This window comes from Hevea brasiliensis, chromosome 9 (assembly GCF_030052815.1).
Source record: "Hevea brasiliensis isolate MT/VB/25A 57/8 chromosome 9, ASM3005281v1, whole genome shotgun sequence".
Lineage (NCBI taxonomy): Eukaryota > Viridiplantae > Streptophyta > Magnoliopsida > Malpighiales > Euphorbiaceae > Hevea > Hevea brasiliensis.
In genome coordinates this window covers 5372932-5392255 of record NC_079501.1, presented here as the reverse complement: position 1 = coordinate 5392255, position 19324 = coordinate 5372932, and the positions used below count along the sequence as shown (strand labels likewise).

The following is a 19324-nucleotide window of genomic DNA, read 5'->3' as shown; positions in this document are numbered from 1 at the left end:
CATCATAATCGAGTCAAAGCAGCATTCTCAAAAAAAGCCAATTATTGAGAACCTAAATGCTGGTTTAATTGGAAAAGTTTGAAATATATTTTGTTAATTGTTCGTTGTGAATCCCCTATTTGGCCAAGTTTCTATTTTTAAATGATAACTTCAATAAAAAAAAATTACTTGTTTTCTATATAATTGTAACAGTGAGGCAGCTTATGTTTATGATTTAAATAATATAAAAAATTTAATTGCAAATCCACTTCCCATCAAAATCCCACAAGATAAATAAAAAAAAAAGGACATATTGAGGCTACGTTAAGATATAAATAATTTAATTATAAAAAGGAGATAATGTGTTTCAATATAAATTTAAATTCCATTGACCTCTCTAGGGTGGGGGGGAGTGCTTAATGTGAGATGTGGATGCTAAAGTAGTGGCGGTGTCATGGAAGAGTACAGTGGCGATGCTACATTTTTTTTTATTGCAGAAGTGTTTTGTATAATGTATTGAAGAACAGCATTTCTACGGCAAAAAGGCACATGCAAAGGCTTCTGAGCTAAACAGTGAGCTGCCCTATTACAAGAACGCTTAACAACACTAAAAGAAAGAAAATCCAAGGATTGAGACATTTGTTGGATATCATTAACCAAACTAGCAATACCTGATGGAGGGCACTGAGTCGGAATTGCATTAATGAGGATATCAGAGTCACCTTCTACAATAGTTCTCTGAAAACCCCTGTTAAGGATTAAGGAAATGGAGTCTCGGCAAGCCATGCTCTCTAGAATTAAAGGGTCCGACAAATAAGGATAGACTTTGAAATACCAGTCCACACAGTTGCCAGAATGATCTTGGACAACTATACCCATTGAACTTCTTCCATTTTTTGAGTCCACTGCAGTGTCAAAGTTAACTTTCAGTGTGCCTCTAGTGGGAGGGAACCAAAAAATGGTTCTGAGGGTATCTGCTCTAACTTGAGATGGAGAAGCAGAATCTTTAGCCCTGTTAAATTCCAATTGGGAAGAGATAGCAGCCTGGATAACTTGGTGGGGAGGCTGGTTTTGACCATTGAATACCAGAGCATTTCTGCATTTCCAGATGAACCACAATAGGAAAGCCGCAAGCTGAATGAGGTCATCTTGGCTATCATGATTTGACATAGGATAAAATAAGTTGGTTATACAGTCCATCATATCAACTCCACTAATTATGGGGGATCGGACTCTGATAGGAGAGTTTATCCAAACTGCCTTGGCTCTAGGACTAATCGAAGAACAAATGTCTTAACAATTCCTTTTAATTGCAGAAGTGACTGTCAGAAGAAATCATGGATATTCTCTTATTTACTACTTCTCCACACGGCAGCTTACCTCTCAACACACTCCAAAGAAAGACTGAAATCTTAGAAGGTAGGGGAATTGCCCAAATTCTCAATCTATAAAGAAAATTAATCTAATAAAAATCATGAGTATAGCTAATGCAAGACCAAAATTAGTTTATTCACCTCCCCAGGTTTCAGTGTTATTGTTATTTGCCTGAAAGATCATATGTACTGCGACATGAGAGCTGAGAGGATAATGGATCAAGAAAGGAAATTTTTATTGCTTCCCCAAAGCATTTCAATGGATAAACAAAATATGATGGCAGAACAATGTCAAAACTTTTAACACTCAAGCATAGATGTTTCCTATGTGAAAAATAAAAAATAAAGATTAGATGATCTTCAAAGATATCATCCAAGAAAAATTCCCTTGACCACAGAGCAGAGAAGAAAAAGATAGGAATAGAAGACAGATTTCCACTGGCCAAAAGTAGGATGCAGCTCCTAAGATTCTTTCTGTAGGTACGCTAGTCCCTAAATTGCAGAATGTTACTACTTAACTTGGTTCTGGTGGCACCACTTTCAAGCTTCGTATCCACTCACAGAAACTAGGATCATCAAAGTGAATAAAGCTGCATTTTAGCTTTGTTCGTTGTTCTGTTGTCAAAGATCGAAGCTGTGGGAATCTTGCCTCCTGCAATCAAAACAGATTGAATTTACATCATTCAAAAGTGAGTGCAGTTGTCTGATGAAGAAAGAGATTTTTTTCACTTGTTGCCATCCTCACCTGCTCATAAGGAGGATCCTTATGCGCTGGTATCAGGCGAGAAACAAAGTATCGAGCTTGAGAGCTCCCCTCCTGTTATCAATACACATATATGGAACAATTAATCGATAAAACTGCAAAGAGAAAACACTGAGGAAGACAATCATGCAAAAAGTACCTTAAATGCAAGGATTCTAGGAGCTGGAAACCGCAATTCGGTGAGCTCTTCAGCTAATGTTCTGCAAGCTGCCAAAGCTGCTGCACTTCTTCCTTCATCAGCAGCTAGTTCAGCACCCTGTGGTTACCAGTTATCAGGAAAATGTCTTTAATAGGGAGTGACCAGTTAAGATGATATGATTCAAGTCAGTGAGATTCTCAACAGACGGAAAGGAAATCCAGGATGTGGGGAAAATATTTAAAGCGGTTAGGCTCCGTCTGACAGACAATCTTCTTGTAGTGACACTTTTTTGATATAATCAGAGATCTATTTAGGATATGGCATTTGTAATGTGAAAATCAACACACAGGTCTGAAGATGGATGAACAGAATGTTTCCCATTGATGTGTAAGACTGTCATAATATTACAGGCAATGACAACATTGGATAGATTAATTGCATGGCCCATTTGATTTCTGCAGTTATCAATGACATTAAGAACGTCTATGGAAGTCTGTTACCACAAGAGTAATTTATAAGGACCTAGGCTAGCAAGAAGGCAATGAATGCTTGGATTATGTTTTTCTTCTTGATATTTTCTTCCATAATCTCAGTTGAACTCAGCTAAGCATCTATCACAAATATTTTCTTCCAGTAAATATTTTTCTTAATGTTAAATCATTTGAAACTATGCAACAATAAGGTAGAGAAAACATATTACTCTCAAGGCATTACATCCACCTCCATATTATTGAATTTCCTTCCCTCTCAAAGTGGCACAGATGCATGGATGCATACACATACACACATGCAGAGGCACATGCATATACATGAAGTTCAAAAATACATAGGTCATAGGCACGAGATGGCAAAAAACATTTTTAAAAGACTAATCAATAAATCTGCAGCACCAGGGATCAAAACTGTGAACCAGGGATCAAAAACTGTGCCATACTATAACAACAAAAATAATAGTTAAGTAGCTTACCAACCAGATGAAGACATCAGTACCATGGTCAAGAACAACAGCTGTATCAGACTGCATTGCTAGGTCATAAGCAGGTAATTCTTCAAAAGTGCCCCCTTCCCGGTGCATTAAACAACGAGGTGCTACCATACGGAGTGAAAGATCAAAGGACGCATTGAGAAACAAATTCCGTAACACAGACCTCTCATCTTCATGTCCAACAATGTTCCCCAAAAGTGGTCCCCTTCTAAGATGGAAAAGGAACTCTGGTAACAATGAGAGTTCTTCGGGGAATCGATGAAGTTTTGACTTAGGTACCTGGGACCCAAATTTCAAAGCAATGTCTTTAATTCTCTCATCTATTGTTGCTTGCATATCAAGTGCATCAGAATAGTTTTTAGCTCGCAAGAGAGTCCTCTTGGCAATAAGGATTGCAGCCACTTCATCTTGAACACTTTCAAGATATGCAGAAACACTATCAACAGTAGGCAATCTAACAGTAATAACTCTTGAAATATCAGCTTGATAAATGCCCGAGTATTGAATTGCAAACTGGAAATATACACAGTCGCTTTTGATGTCTCCTTTAATTTCCATGGAAAGAGAAAAGCTCTGGGTTTCTTCTACACTTAACATTTGAATTGAGAGAGAAGTGTCAATTTTGAAAGCTTCACGAGTGTCTACGTATGCCTCTTCACCAGGACCCACGACTTGAGTAATAAGAATATCATCAGAACACCGAATCTCCAATAATCCCTGGGAACCTGATGCCCTAGTAGATGCCCTTTGCAAGTTTACACCAAATGCTTCTCCAAAGTCATCATGAAGAACCAAAACACCCCCAGAAGCTTTTGCAAGAGGCTGCAAAACTGGAACTCTAACAGGACACGTTCCAGCACATAAAATGTCAACCACTGTATTGTGTCGAAGAGCTTCGTGACCCAGATGCTCCATCCATTTTAATGCCATCTTTTCCATATGAGGATAATTTGGGTGACTAAAAGAATGTGGGACAGATCCAGGGCCATAAGTGTTAGGCCCACCAGCGCACACAATAATTCTGCTATTACCTCCAGCCCGTTTGACTACACCTCGAGACATTTCTGCAGATGGTCCTTGAATTATACCCAGTGCAACCTCAACTGCAGTACCCAGGCACCGATCTCTTGAAACTTCCGCAATGTTCAATTTATACGGTCTTAATGATGAAAAAATTAGGTGTGCCACTTCTTTTGAAGCATGCATTGGTGACAAGTACACGCCAGTTCCATAGATCAATGCTTTCAAGGATTCCTGAGAAGGTGATTTATCACCAGGAAGTACATCAGCAGATGCCATTGATTCCTCTGAAAAATCATAAACTGATACTGTACGGCCATACAATATGATTCCAATTCTTGCTGTAGGGGGAAGTGAATCGACAAACGCATGCAAGGAGCTTTGTAAATGTTGCAGGTGTGGTTCATCTAAACAGTCATCTATAACAAGAACAATGGGTGCAGACATTCTGGAATCAGAAACTGGAACAAAACCAGGTCTCTTGTTCCCAGTTTGAACATAGTCAACCATGGGTGATGACATTTCTGGTAAGTGACGAAGATCTTCTTTGCTTGGAGCTATGTATTCGCCATCACTTCCATTCAATTTCCTGCAAATTACACATTGCCACTGGCCTGAACCAAGTAATATCTTGCAATAGAGATTTGCATAAGCTCCACAATTTTGGCAACGATAGGGATCACGCTGTGTTATCTGAGGTCCTGGTGAAATCTCCCTCCCAGGAGAAATCAAAGCCCCAAAACCCAAACTGGATACATTTGCAAGTTTCTTCTGCTTCAGCACCTAATTGACAAATATAAGCCAAATAAAAATAACCCATAAGATTTAAAACATATATCGGTTTGGGGGATTAAGAGAATATAGATAAAATAATTCAAGAATGATATTTATAATTAGTAACCAAATGCAACAAGAATCTCATGAGTCATGAATACATGATATTTTAAATTCTGTCAGCAAAGCCATAACAATGATACTTTAAAAAACATATATATACATAAACTGTTGCCTTCAGTTGTACCAGAGAGAATGAAAGAGATACCTTGTGAGCAGAGAATAAGACACATGGTAATTCCTCAATGGATATTGAATCCTCTGTAGCTTGGGGAACTTGGTGCTGCAACTCTACTGACCCATTTGAGAAATGGGGTGGTGATGATGTGGGCAATGAGGATCCTGTCGAGAAAGCAACTGGCTGAGGGGTTGCAGGAGAAGTCCGAAAAGGCACAGCAGCGGGCCGGACTGGTGACGTAAAAACAGGAGGGCCAGGGGGAGTGCTTAAATGAGGAATCGGGCTTCCACTTTTTATCCCATTGAATGGTGATAGTAAATTTGGAGTTTTGATTGAGGGAGAAGGGTTTTGATCTTGTTGCAAATTAGGAGAAGGAAATCTAGGGGCTCCAGGTAGCATTGGAGGAGAGGGAGGAATTGGAGTTTTCTCAGGTTGAGGTGTTGATGTATCGGGGTTTGTAGGAGTAACAGTGAGAGGATACCCAAGGGAAGGTTGTGGTTGTTTAGCCATTGAAATTCAATGTTTTCTTTATTGAAGAGAAAGAACTTTCAAGATCCCAAAACCAAATATCAGATTTTTAAGAAAGTTATAAACAATTCTAACTGAAAATCAATGACAAGAGGTTCAGACTTCAGAGTAAGGGCCCTGAGACTGCAGTGAATTTCAATGGGTTATTCATAAAAGTTTAATCAAGAAATGACAGAAAAAAAAAAAAAACATACGAATTACTGCTACACATGCTGCTGAAGCATTCTAATCCAATCCTTATTTACCGCAGGACAAGACGAGGCATTGGCACTCTAGAGAAACCTAAACCCTCAATACGACCTTGAACCCAAGAAGTAATCAAGGACCGATAATGAATCTTGATCCAAACGCAGCTCAAGGTATCCCAATGTAAGTCAAGACCCAATCAAGAATTTTCAACAAAGCACAAAAATTTCACCTTCAACGTAAAAGTCAGTGGAATGGAGCAAAAGGACATGTAATCAAAACCTGACCAGCGAGCTCTCTTTTCTCCGCACAATTGCGCACTAAATCCCTCTTGCACACTGAAATACAACCAACAGAGAATATATATATATATAAGGGGAGGAGAATTAACAACTTTGTCAAAAAAGATCTAGGGTTATACAAAGAGACATTGACATCTGATAAAATTGAGCTGAGGGAAACGGAATACACATACCTGAGAGAGAGGGGGCGAGGATTGAGAGAAATAGCAGAATAATCTTTTTTAAAATTTTCACAATGGAAAAACTTTTGGATTCTGGGTACTGGGTCTTGGGTCCCGACTTGACTTCATCAGTTAAGAGACAGCTCTTCTCGTTCTCAGTCCATTTCTTTTATGGCAAGGGATGGGAGACGCTGCAAAAACATCGATTCATACTTCAATATGCGGTAAAATTAAAACATTCGTTTTATGTTTTCACTGCGACGTCGTTGGGATCCTAGTTCAGGCACCCGGATGCCAGGTCCGTTAGATTCCTTTGCAATCTAATGACAACACAACAAAAACGACGGCGTTTTACTCTGCACGACCCCCAACCACCGTCTTTCTGCCGTAATTTCTCTAACCGGATAACGACACGTCTCACTCTTCGGTCCTCTGATGCTACGCGCACAGTGTGCGACACATTTACTCTTTCAAGTTTAGAGCCGTGTTTCAATCATGCCCTATCTATCTTAGGAACAACTTTGCTTTTTTTCTCTTCCTTTTTAATACATGAAAAGATTTCACTCCATCTTTATCATGGCCAAACTTTTCAAAAATGCTCCTATTCATTTATTATTGAACCAATCTATTCCAAAGAAAACAATATGTCTAATATGCCTTGAGAATAATAATAAGTCGAGTTTTTTCAGGTAATTAATTTAATTAAATTTTAATAAAATAAATTTAAATATTATATAATTAAATTTTAGATAAGTTTAAGTTTAAAAATTAATAATCGTATCAAATTCAGGTCGAGTTTAAATTTTATATGTTAAAATTTATTATCTAAATTTATTTATATAAATACTTAATTAAATATAAAATATATACTTTTTATAATAATGCTTAAAAATTTTTATATAATTTATTTTATATAAAATAAAATTTAAATATTTTATAAAATTATTAAATTTTTAAAATATATATTATTAATCAAAATAATTTTTTATACAAAATATTAATTAAAATATATAAAATTAAATAGGTTCAGATTTTTTTATGAAATAATAATCTGATTTGGGACGGGTTCGGGTAGTTGATAATAAATTTTAATTGAATTTGAGACAGATTTGGATTTTGATAATATTAATCGGATTTAGGTTCAGATTTGGATAGAGTGATTTTCATGGGTACTCTACTCGTTGTCAACCCTAATATGTTCGTGGTATTATTTCTGCAAATGGTTTTCTATGGGTTTATTAGCATAAAAAAATAAATTTTCTTTTTTTCAATAATTTTAAAAATGTATTTTACTACATTGTTTTTAATAAATTAATAAAATTTTGAACTTTGATCATGCATAGTTTATTTTTATGTTATATGTCTATAAAAATAAAGATGAAATTAAAATATTAGTATTAATTTAGAGTTATTTAATCTGAACATTTTTAAATTTAAAACTAAAATATTTAAACTTTTAAATTTTACATATATACTAATTTCAATAAATTAATTTAATATTGGTTCATCCAAAGTTTTGTCTAATTTTATTATTAGAACCATTGCTGGAGCCATGTTGTGGTCAAAAGGGCATTGAAGCCTTTGAAATTTTGAAAATTTTCAAAGATTTAATAATAATTTTAAAAAAACATTCTATTTTTATGTTAAATTTTTGTGAGTAAGCGATCTTTGAAATTTTTAAAAGTTTTAAAAGGTTTAATAATAATTTTATAAAAAAATTCTAAATTATTTATTACAAAAAGATACTAACGGTAAAATATAAATCACCTTGCTAAAAAAAAATTAAATCGTTATTATCTCTTTATCTTATAATCTTTATCAATTTTATTTTATTATTTTTCTCATTCAACAAATTCAAGATCACTGATTTATGTTCTTTAAAATTGAAATTATTGAACAATATCAGTAAAAGAAAATATAACATTATTCTCTCATTATTTTTTATCAATTTAAAACATGAGTAATTTTTTTCTTGTAATATCATTGCTATTTTGTAATTTTTTGTCTTACTAAAATATCTTCATACTTAAGTTAAAAAAAATTATTTCAAAATTTAGAAATAAATCATGTTATTTATTTTATTTAATAATTAAATTTTCTTTTTATAATTTAAAAAAAAATAAAATTAAAATAAATTAGATAAATTTTTTAATATTAAATTATTAATATATTTTAAATTTAGTAATTCATGATATTAATTATATTTTTAAATTAAGAGTAATTTCATTTAATTTTTAATAAATTAATTTAAAAAAACTTAATTATTTAACTAAATCATGATATGGGAGCGGCATGATTAACTAAATTATTTAATAAGATTCTAAACTCAAAGAAAATGTCTGATGAATGGAGGAAGAGTATTTTAGTACCTATTTTTAAAAATAAGGGAGACATACAGAGTTGTTCAAATTATAGGAGAATTAAACTCATGAGCCATACTATGAAGTTGTAGTGCATCGACTACGTCATGATACTTCTATCTCTCTCAATCAATTTGATTTCATGCCCGGTCGTTCAACTATGGAAGCGATATTTCTCGTTAGAAGCTTGATGGAGAAATATAGAGATGTGAAGAAAGATACATTCCTCCTCCTTCACATATATCAATAAAGATCTACACATGGTTTTTATTGATTTGAAGAAGGCTTATGATAGTGTTCCAAGAGAGGTCTTATGAAATGTGTTAGAACAAAAGAGGGTATCTATTAGGTACATACAAGTATTGAAAGATATGCATAAAGGAGCAACTATTATTGTGCGCATAAGCCCTTACATTTTTACATTAGTTTTAGATGAACTGACGAAACATATACAAGAGAGTATTCATTGGTGCATGATGTTTGCGGATGATATTGTTATGATAGACGAGACACGAGAATGAGTCAATAGAAAGCTAGAACTTTGGAGAAGTACTTTAGAGTCAAAGGGTTTTAAGTTAAGTATAACGAAAATAGAATACATGCATTGCAAGTTCAGTGAAGGCCAAACTGATGATAGAGAAGGAGTTAGTTTGAATGGAGTGATACTGCCCCAAAGTAATCACTTTAAATATCTAGGCTCAGTCCTTCAAGTAGATGGGGGATGTGAGGAGGATGTTAGTCATAGGATTAGAGCCGGATGGTTGAAGTGGAGACGTGCAATGAGAGTTTTATGTGATCGTAAGATTCCCAATAAATTGAAAGGAAAATTTTAACGTACAGCCATACGACCGGTTATGTTATATGATAGTGAGTGTTGGGCATTGAAAAAGTCATATGCATCTAAGATAAGAGTTGCAGATATGAGAATGTTAAGTTGGATGAGTGGCCATACTAGACTAGATAAAGTCGTAATGAGAGTATTAGAGAAAAGGTATGAGTGGTGCCAATTGAAGATAAGTTGAGAGAAAGAAGATTGAGGTGGTTTGGTCATGTGAAGCGTAGACATACGGAGGCTCTAGTTAGACAAGTAGAACACATTACGTGATATAAAGAAAAAAAAGGAGTAGACCTAAATTGACTTGAAGGAGAGTAGTACAATATAACCTAGAAGCATTACACATTTATGAGGATTTAATCCAAAATCGTTCAGAGTGAAGAAAGTGAATTCATATAGTCGACCCTAAATTTTTTGGATAAAAATTGAGTTGAGTTGAGTTGAGTATTTATTAAATATTTTTATTTTATATTTAAAAAATAATTTTATCAATTAATTATATAAAATTATCATAATTAATTAATTAATTTTTTTAATTAATTTGTTAATAAATTATATATTTTAATTAGATTTTTTAAGTTAAATTATTAGTTCTGTCACTGAATAGAATTAATAATATATTAAAAATTAATTTAAAACCTGGTCGCGTCCTTCACGGGGATTCTTCAAAAGGTGGTGCCGTACCGCCAATAGATCGAGGATAAGCATTATCAAGAAACTCTTCACAGGTTGCAGAGACCCCTTTTCCATGTCTCTTTAAGGTAAACAAAGCATTAAAGCAAGCAGGTGTGATTTCAAAAATGACGGCTAAAATGGATGGTTGAACTTTCAGACCATATCAAATTTTATCAGTGGACCGTCTGACTCTAACTCTCTATAAATTTGACAATAATAGATACATAAATAACTTATTTAAAAATAAAATCTTGATTTTTAGAAATCTCAAAGCCTTGCACTCCCCCATAAGAACGGACTGTAACAGTGAAGTAAAGCTATAAGAGGGGAGAGGAATATCATCTACATCTATACGGACCATTGCATTGTATTTTGCAAGCATTCAGCTCAACAAGTGCAAGAAGTTGCTGGGGAGAAGGAGAAAGATGGCAAGAGTTGGTGAAATTCTAGAGACCATGTTTGGCTCACTTATGATTATACTGCTGATTGTCATGGCCATGGGAGCAATCAAAGTTAAAGCGCAGCTTCTTCCTCAAAATGAAGGTACACCAATGGGTTTTCTTTCTTTTCTTCTCCCTTCCCACATACCCAAAAAAATATATTGAAGAGAAGTAAAGAAAGTGACGATCTTGATACGCGTGCAGTCGAAGCTCTACAAGAAGTAGCAACCCAATTAGGCAAGCAAGACTGGAACTTCAAAGTAGATCCTTGCAGTAATGACACAAGTTGGGTCACACCAATATCAAAGGACAGGCCATTGTACAACAACAGTGTAATCTGCAACTGCTCCGATCCGCAGGGCGAATGCCACGTTGTCAGCATGTACGATCCCTTCTTCGCCTACACATCCTATAATTTCTTACTCGATGCTCAAATTAACTGCGGATTATAATTTTCAATGAATCAATATTTGTCAATTTCTATCTCGTGATATGAAAAAAAAGATTAGCAGAAGTTAATTCGAGAAAGTAAGATTGTGGTGATTTTAGGAGCCATTGGGCCAGAACCAGAAGATACTGATACATGTTCTGAAAGGGTATAATTAATGCTTCTGTTGTTACTTGTTAGGTTTCTTGGTATTCTTTTTGGCCAATAGGCAGTTACAATCCGATTTTTCATTTTCCTTTTATTCATAGCAGTGGATTTAGGTTGCTAAAATTTTAAATTGCTACCAACTTTAGTTTTGAAATTCATAGTTATTGCATTCTTGTGATACAGATTTCTCAAAGGGCAAGATCTTGCTGGTGTGCTGCCTCGTGCTATTGTGAAACTACCTTACCTCAAGAACCTGTAAGAGGTTTTTCTAATTTCAGTCATTTTGTTTACTTATTTTAACACTGCAAATTGGACTGAAAACGTCAATTCAATTATGAATATTTCATCTGGTTTACAGTGATCTTACTCGGAACTACCTTAGTGGTAATATAACAAGTGAATGGGCTTCTACAAAGTTGGAATTACTGTAAGTTAATGTCTGTCAGTCAATGTTAGGGTAGCCAATGTATTCTCTTACTGAATTATTAGAATGCATATGCCACAGGTCCCTTTCTGTGAACCGCCTAACAGGATCAATCCCAAGCTATTTGGGAAATATTACCACGCTTAAAGCCTTGTAAAATAGCTCTCTCTCTCTCTCTCTCTCTCTCTCTCTTTTTATATAAATTTCTAGTGTAAAATAATTCAAAGGTTTAATTGATTAGCATGTGATAATCTTGGGGTATTATTTATTCAGGAGCATCGAGAACAATCTGTTTTCAGGAACTGTTCCCCTTCAACTAGGAAACTTGTTTAATTTGGAGATTCTGTCAGCCCCTTAACCTTTTTTGTCAGAAAATATTATCATATTTCAATAAACAATACTAAAATACTAAACTTACATTAAATTGGTCTTGTTACTTGCAGCATTCTCAGTGCAAACAATCTGACTGGAACATTACCACCGGCTCTCACTAATTTGACCAAACTAACAGAGCTGTAAATCCTTCTAACGATTGTCATTGTTGCATTGTTGTTAGTTTTGGATTTTCTTTATCAAATTAATCTCTAAATTTAGTTTTATATTGGGTCTTATGCAGTAGGATTAGCAGTAACAACTTCATTGGAAAAATACCCAGTTTTATTCAAAGCTGGAAACATCTTCAGAAATTGTGCGTACTCCTTCCTATTGCAAATTCTTAATCCTTGGAATGGAATTTTTTTTTTCCTTTCTTTTCTTTTAGTAAGGGGAAATCTAAAACCCTTTTGAATGGTATTCTGACAGAGAGATCCAAGCTAGTGGTCTTGAAGGGCCAATCCCTTCTAGCATTTCTGCTTTGAATAATTTAACTGAACTGTAAGTTATGCCTCGCAAGTTATGTGCTTTTGAAAGTTGAAAATTGCATATTTAGTAATTATGTTTTATTCTCTGTCGTATAGAAGGATTAGTGACTTACATGGAGGAGGCTCAGGGTTTCCACACTTGGAAAATATGACAAATATTGAGCTTTTGTGAGTCATTATTGACATTGGCGGATGCTCTAAAATAAGAATAATTCTACTTCAGTAATTAAGCTTATATGAAATATTTTTATTGCAGGATGTTGAGGAGTTGTAATATATCTGGACCTATCCCACTTCATGTAGCAGCAATGACGAAGCTGAAAATTTTGTAATTTTTGTTCCCTCTATCCCATTTTTCATTTCCTTCGCTTCTACAAGAATTAGAGTATCAAGACAGTTGTAGCTATGCTTTCTTTAGATTTTATTTTGCTAATTATTTTTCCTATAAACAATGTTAAGGATTTTTGTTATCATGATACATGCACCTTGATTTAAGAAAAATGTTTCCAATGCAGAGATCTCAGTTTCAACAGGTTGGTAGGAAATCTTTCAACAAATCTTGAAGGTCTGACAAGCATGGAAAATGTGTAAGTTTTTTAGTTTCATGAGGGATCCTTCTCTATAGATAGTTGCTTTGAACTTTCTGAAAACCATAGCAGTAAGTCAATGTAAGTTAACCTTTCCTAGCTTAAGATTTTAGTGAAATTAATGATATATCTAGTAGATACAAAAGCTTAACTTTAATTATATGATCAATTGAAATATACAACATGAATTCAACTTTACAAGGATGCCCCTATCCCTTGCATGGCCATTACCCTGAACAAGTAATTCAATTTATGAATCACTAATGAAAATATGTACTTTATTCTCATTGAAATTTACTCCCTTACTCTGTAAGCCATTTGAAATAGTAATGATGTCTGAAGATAAGTTGAGCACAATTTTTTTTTCCTGCTATAAGGGGAAAATACCATATGATGTTAACCCACTTGAGAACATACTAATTGCCATTTACTTCCTTGAAAGTCAGCAATTGCCTTTTACAGTGCGTAAGTCTGCCTTTGTCCTATCCCTGCTCTCTAGATTTCTCTGCTTCACCAAATTGTGATGATTAGTGTCTAACAAAATGACATGATGCTGCCTAATGAATAGGTATCTGACAAGCAACTTGCTCTCTGGACCCATCCCAGACTGGATCAAGAATGGAGATACTCGTGCGTATGTGTCTTTTCTTAATTCCTGTATATCTTGTTGTGTGAAGTTATGTTCATTATATGTATTTGAATATTTTTTCCTAGGGAAACATATGCTTCTGATTCTTTAATAAGTTTTGCACACTTAAACTAACAAGCATTACATTAGTGTGTGTCTGTGTGTGCAAATTCCTAATTTGGACAAAAATTTACCTCTTTCACGTCAGCTGCAGATTCCCAACATGGAAAAAGTGAATTCATCTCATTTTACTGATAACTTCAATTTGTTTCTTGTTTTATGTGGGAAAAAAGGGAAAATATGTGTTCAATTTTGAATGAGGAATGTTGTTTTGTTGTTGATTTGGGCAAGGTTAGGTTTAAGTAGAGGGAAGGCTTCCGTCTACCCCAATTGTGTGGCCCAGCCCAATTGGCTTCCAGTGGGAAAAAAAAGTGAGAAAAAAAGGAATTAATATAGTTAATAACTGCTTCGCAAAGTTGAGGCTAGGCTTGGGCCAGACTTGTGATTAGATCTGACTGATCACAGTAGAGTTCCAGGTACTTAAAAAATCACATTGATTGGTAATTGATAAATCAAATGTAGCTCAAAACGGTTAAAGAATTGTTCTTCTTCCAGTGATATGAGAAGGTAAAGATTTGTGTGCATCTGTATCTAAATAGTTGAAATAGTTCCCAATTGTAATTTTCTATCAATTCTAAATTGATAAAAGTTTTAACCTTTGGACAAAACATATTAAAAGGAGTTTAATGTTTTTGTGCAGTGAAATAGACCTTTCTCGCAATAATTTTACTGAAAGCACGTTGCCAACTACTTGTCGAGATAGACTGTAAGAACTAAGAACATCATTTTTTTTCTTTCTGGGTCTTTTCTTTGTTTTAACAATGTCAGTTTAATTCATACCTTCTAACCCTACCATTTTGTTTCTGTCAGAAATTTGTTTAAAAGCTCTTCAGGAGCAAACAACTCGTAAGATTCTGCTTTATTGAACATCTATGAAATCTTGTTTTCACTTTTTTTACATAAGATGATACTTATTTCTTATACAAATCTTTTTAGAAAGGTTGCCGACGAGTGCCTGAAAAGCTATGCTTGTTCAAAAGGTAATCATACTTTTGCATCAAAATACATGGTGTACTTCCTCTTTGGTTTTCACATTGGAGAATGGAGCCAAAAGAGAAAATTAAAAAGTTATTTTTGTTATTTTCATCCATGTCACTTCTTTTACATTTGCTAGTGTCTAATCATTATTAATGTGTTTCAATGGCCTTATAGATAGATATTCATTGCATATAAATTGCGGTGGAGGTGCAACTACTGTTGGAAGTATCACTTATGAAGCAGATGAAGAGTCAGGAGCTGCAGCAAAATATGTTCCCATTAAGGAGGGTTGGGAAATTAGTAATACTGGACATTTCTGGGATAAAAGTAGATCCTCAAGTGACTACATAGCACAAAACTTGTCTATTCTCAATATGAAGAATTCTGAATTGTACACGAGAGCACGTCTTTCTCCTCTCTCCCTTACATACTATGTACGTTGTTTGGGTAATGGGAATTACAATGTGAAGCTTCACTTTGCAGAGATAGTAATGAGGGATAATAGATCCTTCTATGGTCTTGGGAGTCGCATATTTGATGTTTATGTGCAGGTAATTAATTTCATTTATATCCTCTACTTGTAGCAGAAGATGGTTTGATTAAATTTTCATATTGTAGGGGGAACGTGTGTTGAAGGATTTTAATATTGTAAAGGAAGCACAAGGGGTGGATAAGGTGATCATTCGGGATTTTAAGGCAGTCGTTAAAGATGGAAGTTTAGAGATTCACTTTCATTGGGCTGGGAAAGGGACAACAGCTGTCCCAAAGAGAGGAACATATGGTCCTCTTATATCTGCAATTGATGTGGAATCTGGCAAGTTGTACCTCTTATTTTTTTTATAAAATTGTGTTATCTTGCATGGCCATGGACTAGAATTACATATGAGATACATATTGATAAATTAGAGGCAGTTCAATTTTTTGAATGTTGCATGGGATACATTGCACCTTTGTGTGAATTTGTGTACATATACTGTAATTTGAAAATCATTGGTCTTGGTTTTTCTAATATTGCATAGACTTCAAGCCACCCAGTTCCAGCGGAAGCAAAAGGAAGAAATTCATTGTGGCTGGAGCTGTTGTTTTGCCATTGTTCCTCATTCTCATTATCGTGAGCGCTCTTTGGTGGAAAGGTTGTCTGGGAGGCAGGGCAACAAAAGAACAAGGTACTGAATATAAATTAAATAAATGAATGAAGAATTTATATTCAATCACTATATAAATGCAATAATTTACAACATTTTATTGCTGTGTAATCTTATAGATATTATTTTCTTGCTCTATTGAAATTATCTGCTACTTATTGTATTATATCAATAAATGGATGCATTTTCTCTTGACAAAGAATTGGGCCAACTGGCAAACTGAAATTACGCATATGTTAGACATGGTTGCCTTTCTCTACCATACCTGATCACAATGATGACCATTTGAAGTGAATTGGTCATCAGGTAAATTTCAGATCATTGCCTGCATCAAAATTTGATTTTAAAACTTTTGAATAAATATGATGACACAATTTTCAGGGATTGAAGAAAGTCCAAAGAAGATCCTCAAAACCATTCAGTTTTAAGATTTTCCACATTCTAGCAATTTTGAAATTACAAAAGTGTACTTAAATAAATTGTTGAGAAGAAGTGCACATAACTTGATAGACATGCAAATTCTATCCTTTTTATTTTCTGTTGCTCTCTTGTACATGATATGGTTTCCAATAAGAGAGAGGATAATATTTTAGCAAGTCAAATGCTAATGTAACTTGCTCAAAATTTACAAGTCTAAAACAGGTTCTTCTTTTCGTCACTTTCATTGTTCTCCCCCCGCCCCACTTTTTTTTTTGTTTTCCAATTCTTAGGAAGTTATTCAACTCCTTAGTCTTGTTCCTTGTACAGAACTACTAGGTTTAGATCTGCAAACTGGCATTTTCACCTTCAGACAAATTAAAGCTGCTACCAACAACTTTGATCCAGCTAACAAGATTGGAGAAGGTGGTTTTGGATCGGTTTACAAGGTATAGTACTACTCTATCATTCTTTAAGAATTAGTTATCTATTTTTGTCCCCTTAGCAAGTGAAGAGTCAACTGAAGCAACAACATTGTTATTATATCTTTATTGCAGGGAACATTATCAGATGGTACCATAATTGCTGTTAAGCAACTTTCTTCCAAATCAAAGCAGGGAAATAGAGAATTTTTGAATGAAATAGGCATGATTTCTGCTTTACAACATCCAAATCTTGTTAGATTGTATGGATGCTGTGTTGAAGGGAATCAATTATTGTTGGTGTATGAGTTCATGGAAAACAACAGCCTGGCACATGCATTGTTTGGTAAGCTTACTTTTCAGTTCATGCAATATGTAGTTTGTTCAACTTGATCCCCTATGGTAAGAATTAGGGTGGTGGGCTTTACTGATTGCTTATGTGTGTTGGTAATAGGCACAGAGGAAAGCAAGTTGAAATTGGATTGGCCTACAAGGCAAAGGATTTGTGTTGGCATAGCAAAAGGCCTAGCCTTCCTGCATGAAGAATCTGCATTGAAAATTGTTCATAGAGACATCAAAGCTACTAACATACTCCTTGACGGGGACCTAAACCCTAAGATTTCTGATTTTGGTTTGGCCAAGCTTGATGAAGAGGAGAACACACACATCAGCACCAGGGTTGCTGGAACTATGTGAGCTGATCATTTCACTAATATTTACTGTGAACTTTTCAGTACCATACTTCTGTTTTTTTTTTTTTTTTTTTAATCTAATATTGAATCACAATTCTAAGCATGTGGCAAATAGGTAGTCCTGTATGCCCAATGTCTTGAAGGTAAACCACAATAATACAGTGATTATTATTAGTTTGCATTTGCAAACAAAAATAATCTCCTTCAAGTGTTTAAAAATGATTACTCTGCTGTGGTGGATGTGTAATGGCATAAAACCCATTACAACATAATCACAAAATTAACATTTCACTAATGTGGAAACAGCCTCCTTGCAATATAGGTTAAGACTGCACATCCTGCCACTTGAGCAATGGGATATCCTTAGCAATGTGGTATTCCCTTTTTTTTAATTGTTTTAGTGAAGAAAATATCACATGATTACATTTTATTGTGCAGAGGATACATGGCACCAGAATACGCGTTTTATGGCTACTTAACCTATAAGGCAGATGTTTTTAGTGAAGAAAATATCACATGATTAAATTTTATTGTGCAGAGGATACATGGCACCAGAATACGCGTTATATGGCTACTTAACCTATAAGGCAGATGTTTACAGTTTTGGGGTTGTTGCATTGGAAATTGTTGTTGGGAAAAGCAACATGAAATACAGACCAGATGAAAATTTTGTCTCTCTCCTGGATTGGGTAAGATCTCTAGCATTTCCCTTTGAGTTTTGATGCATGCAATAAAAGCCATACTTAATGCACCATACTGTTGAATACCATTCAGATATTTCACGCTTAGTTTAGCTTTGCATTTTCCCTGTATTGACATTGCACGCCATGTCACAGATTGGCACTTATGCTTAGCAAGAATAAATTTAATCTGAACTGCAAAAGGAAATGTGGAAAGAATCTCTTTTATTATTATACTTTTACTTTTTTTCTGTACAATTTCTCTTCTCTGTGGTTATTTCAGGCTCTCTTTTTGCAACAAAGGGGAAACCTAATGGAGCTGGTTGATCCCAGATTGGGGTCCAAGTTCAAGAAGGAAGAAATAGTCAGAATGGCAAAAGTAGCATTGCTATGCGCTAATTCTTCACCTGCACTCAGGCCTACAATGTCTGAAGTAGTAAGTATGCTTGAAGGCCGAACTGCTGTTCATGAAGTGGTCGTGGGCCCTAGTATGTATGGTGATGGATTGGGTTTTGAAGGTTCAAGGAACAAGTTTGATCAAATTTCACATGATAGTTCGAGCAAAACTCAGTCCTCTCATGGATCAGATGCATCATTAATTGCCTCATCATCTATATGTGCTCAGGAGCTTAACACATTTAATCCTGATTCTCAATAGTGTAAAAATTCATGCTGCTATCAACTTTCATGGCGTACAAATTTCTGGCTTGAGATGCTTTCCCTTATCCAATTTGCTGAACTTAAGCAATTATAATAACTTGTGCAGTGTAAATAAAGAGGAAAGGTGCTGTTTGGTTTCAATGGAAAATTGCTGTGCTATGAAGCTGCAATAATAATTAATGTTACTGGAATTCTACCCAGATTTTTTTTTTGTCAAACATATGATGAAATTCTACCCAGAAAACAAATATGTGGTAGGAATCTTTAAGTAACAGACACTGTAGTGGGAATTTTTTACTTTTCTTTGATATGCGAGTAATAGACATTACTGATGGAGACTAGCTGCCTAAATAAGTTT

The 19324-nt window shown here is 34.7% G+C and overlaps 3 protein-coding genes across 6 annotated transcripts; 1 reads left to right on the top strand and 2 right to left on the bottom strand.

Moving 5' to 3' along the window:
- Positions 1-414: 414 nt before the first annotated feature.
- LOC110653299 (uncharacterized) lies at positions 415-1149 on the bottom strand. Its single transcript, XM_021808851.2, has one exon. It carries the CDS (start codon positions 1147-1149, stop codon positions 415-417), a length of 735 nt encoding a protein of 244 aa, XP_021664543.2.
- A 418-nt stretch (positions 1150-1567) lies between these two features.
- Positions 1568-6979, bottom strand: LOC110653388 (protein transport protein SEC23 A). The gene is made up of 6 exons (XM_021808992.2): positions 6461-6979; positions 5302-6323; positions 3222-5042; positions 2255-2371; positions 2098-2169; positions 1568-2004 (listed from the first exon to the last, which is right to left on the bottom strand). Exons 2-6 carry the CDS (start codon positions 5779-5781, stop codon positions 1867-1869), a joined length of 2628 nt encoding a protein of 875 aa, XP_021664684.2. The 5' UTR covers positions 5782-6323; positions 6461-6979; the 3' UTR covers positions 1568-1866.
- Positions 6980-10466: 3487 nt separating this feature from the next.
- LOC110653389 (probable leucine-rich repeat receptor-like serine/threonine-protein kinase At3g14840) lies at positions 10467-19157 on the top strand. Of its 4 annotated transcripts, XM_058152553.1 has the most exons (24): positions 10473-10861; positions 10963-11140; positions 11537-11608; positions 11712-11780; positions 11859-11930; positions 12051-12122; positions 12221-12292; positions 12394-12465; positions 12579-12650; positions 12734-12805; positions 12894-12965; positions 13153-13224; positions 13793-13858; positions 14613-14678; positions 14783-14818; positions 14909-14952; positions 15125-15501; positions 15569-15764; positions 15970-16116; positions 16843-16961; positions 17070-17280; positions 17389-17626; positions 18165-18315; positions 18590-19157. In XM_058152553.1, exons 1-24 carry the CDS (start codon positions 10744-10746, stop codon positions 18962-18964), a joined length of 3039 nt encoding a protein of 1012 aa, XP_058008536.1. In that variant the 5' UTR covers positions 10473-10743; the 3' UTR covers positions 18965-19157. The 4 variants fall into 4 exon arrangements, with proteins under 4 accessions (XP_021664687.2, XP_058008536.1, XP_058008537.1 ...); XM_021808995.2 differs by lacking the exon at positions 18590-19157 and having other exon boundaries at positions 10467-10861; positions 18065-18174; XM_058152554.1 differs by lacking the exon at positions 12051-12122.
- Positions 19158-19324: the final 167 nt, after the last annotated feature.

Bases quoted from the DNA above. Each gene is read 5' to 3' on its own strand.
- LOC110653388 (XM_021808992.2), bottom strand. From the start codon at position 5,781: ATGGCTAAACAACCACAACCTTCCCTTGGGTATCCTCTCACTGTTACT. The intron at 5,043-5,301 runs GTATCTCTTTCA...TTTGTCAATTAG, and splicing joins TCTTATTCTCTGCTCACAAG to GTGCTGAAGCAGAAGAAACT. The intron at 2,170-2,254 runs GTACTTTTTGCA...TATTGATAACAG, and splicing joins CTAGAATCCTTGCATTTAAG to GAGGGGAGCTCTCAAGCTCG.
- LOC110653389 (XM_058152553.1), top strand. From the start codon at position 10,744: ATGGCAAGAGTTGGTGAAATTCTAGAGACCATGTTTGGCTCACTTATG. The intron at 11,931-12,050 runs GTAAAATAGCTC...TTATTTATTCAG, and splicing joins ATTACCACGCTTAAAGCCTT to GAGCATCGAGAACAATCTGT. The intron at 12,966-13,152 runs GTAATTTTTGTT...TTTCCAATGCAG, and splicing joins ATGACGAAGCTGAAAATTTT to AGATCTCAGTTTCAACAGGT.
- LOC110653299 (XM_021808851.2), bottom strand. From the start codon at position 1,149: ATGTCAAATCATGATAGCCAAGATGACCTCATTCAGCTTGCGGCTTTC.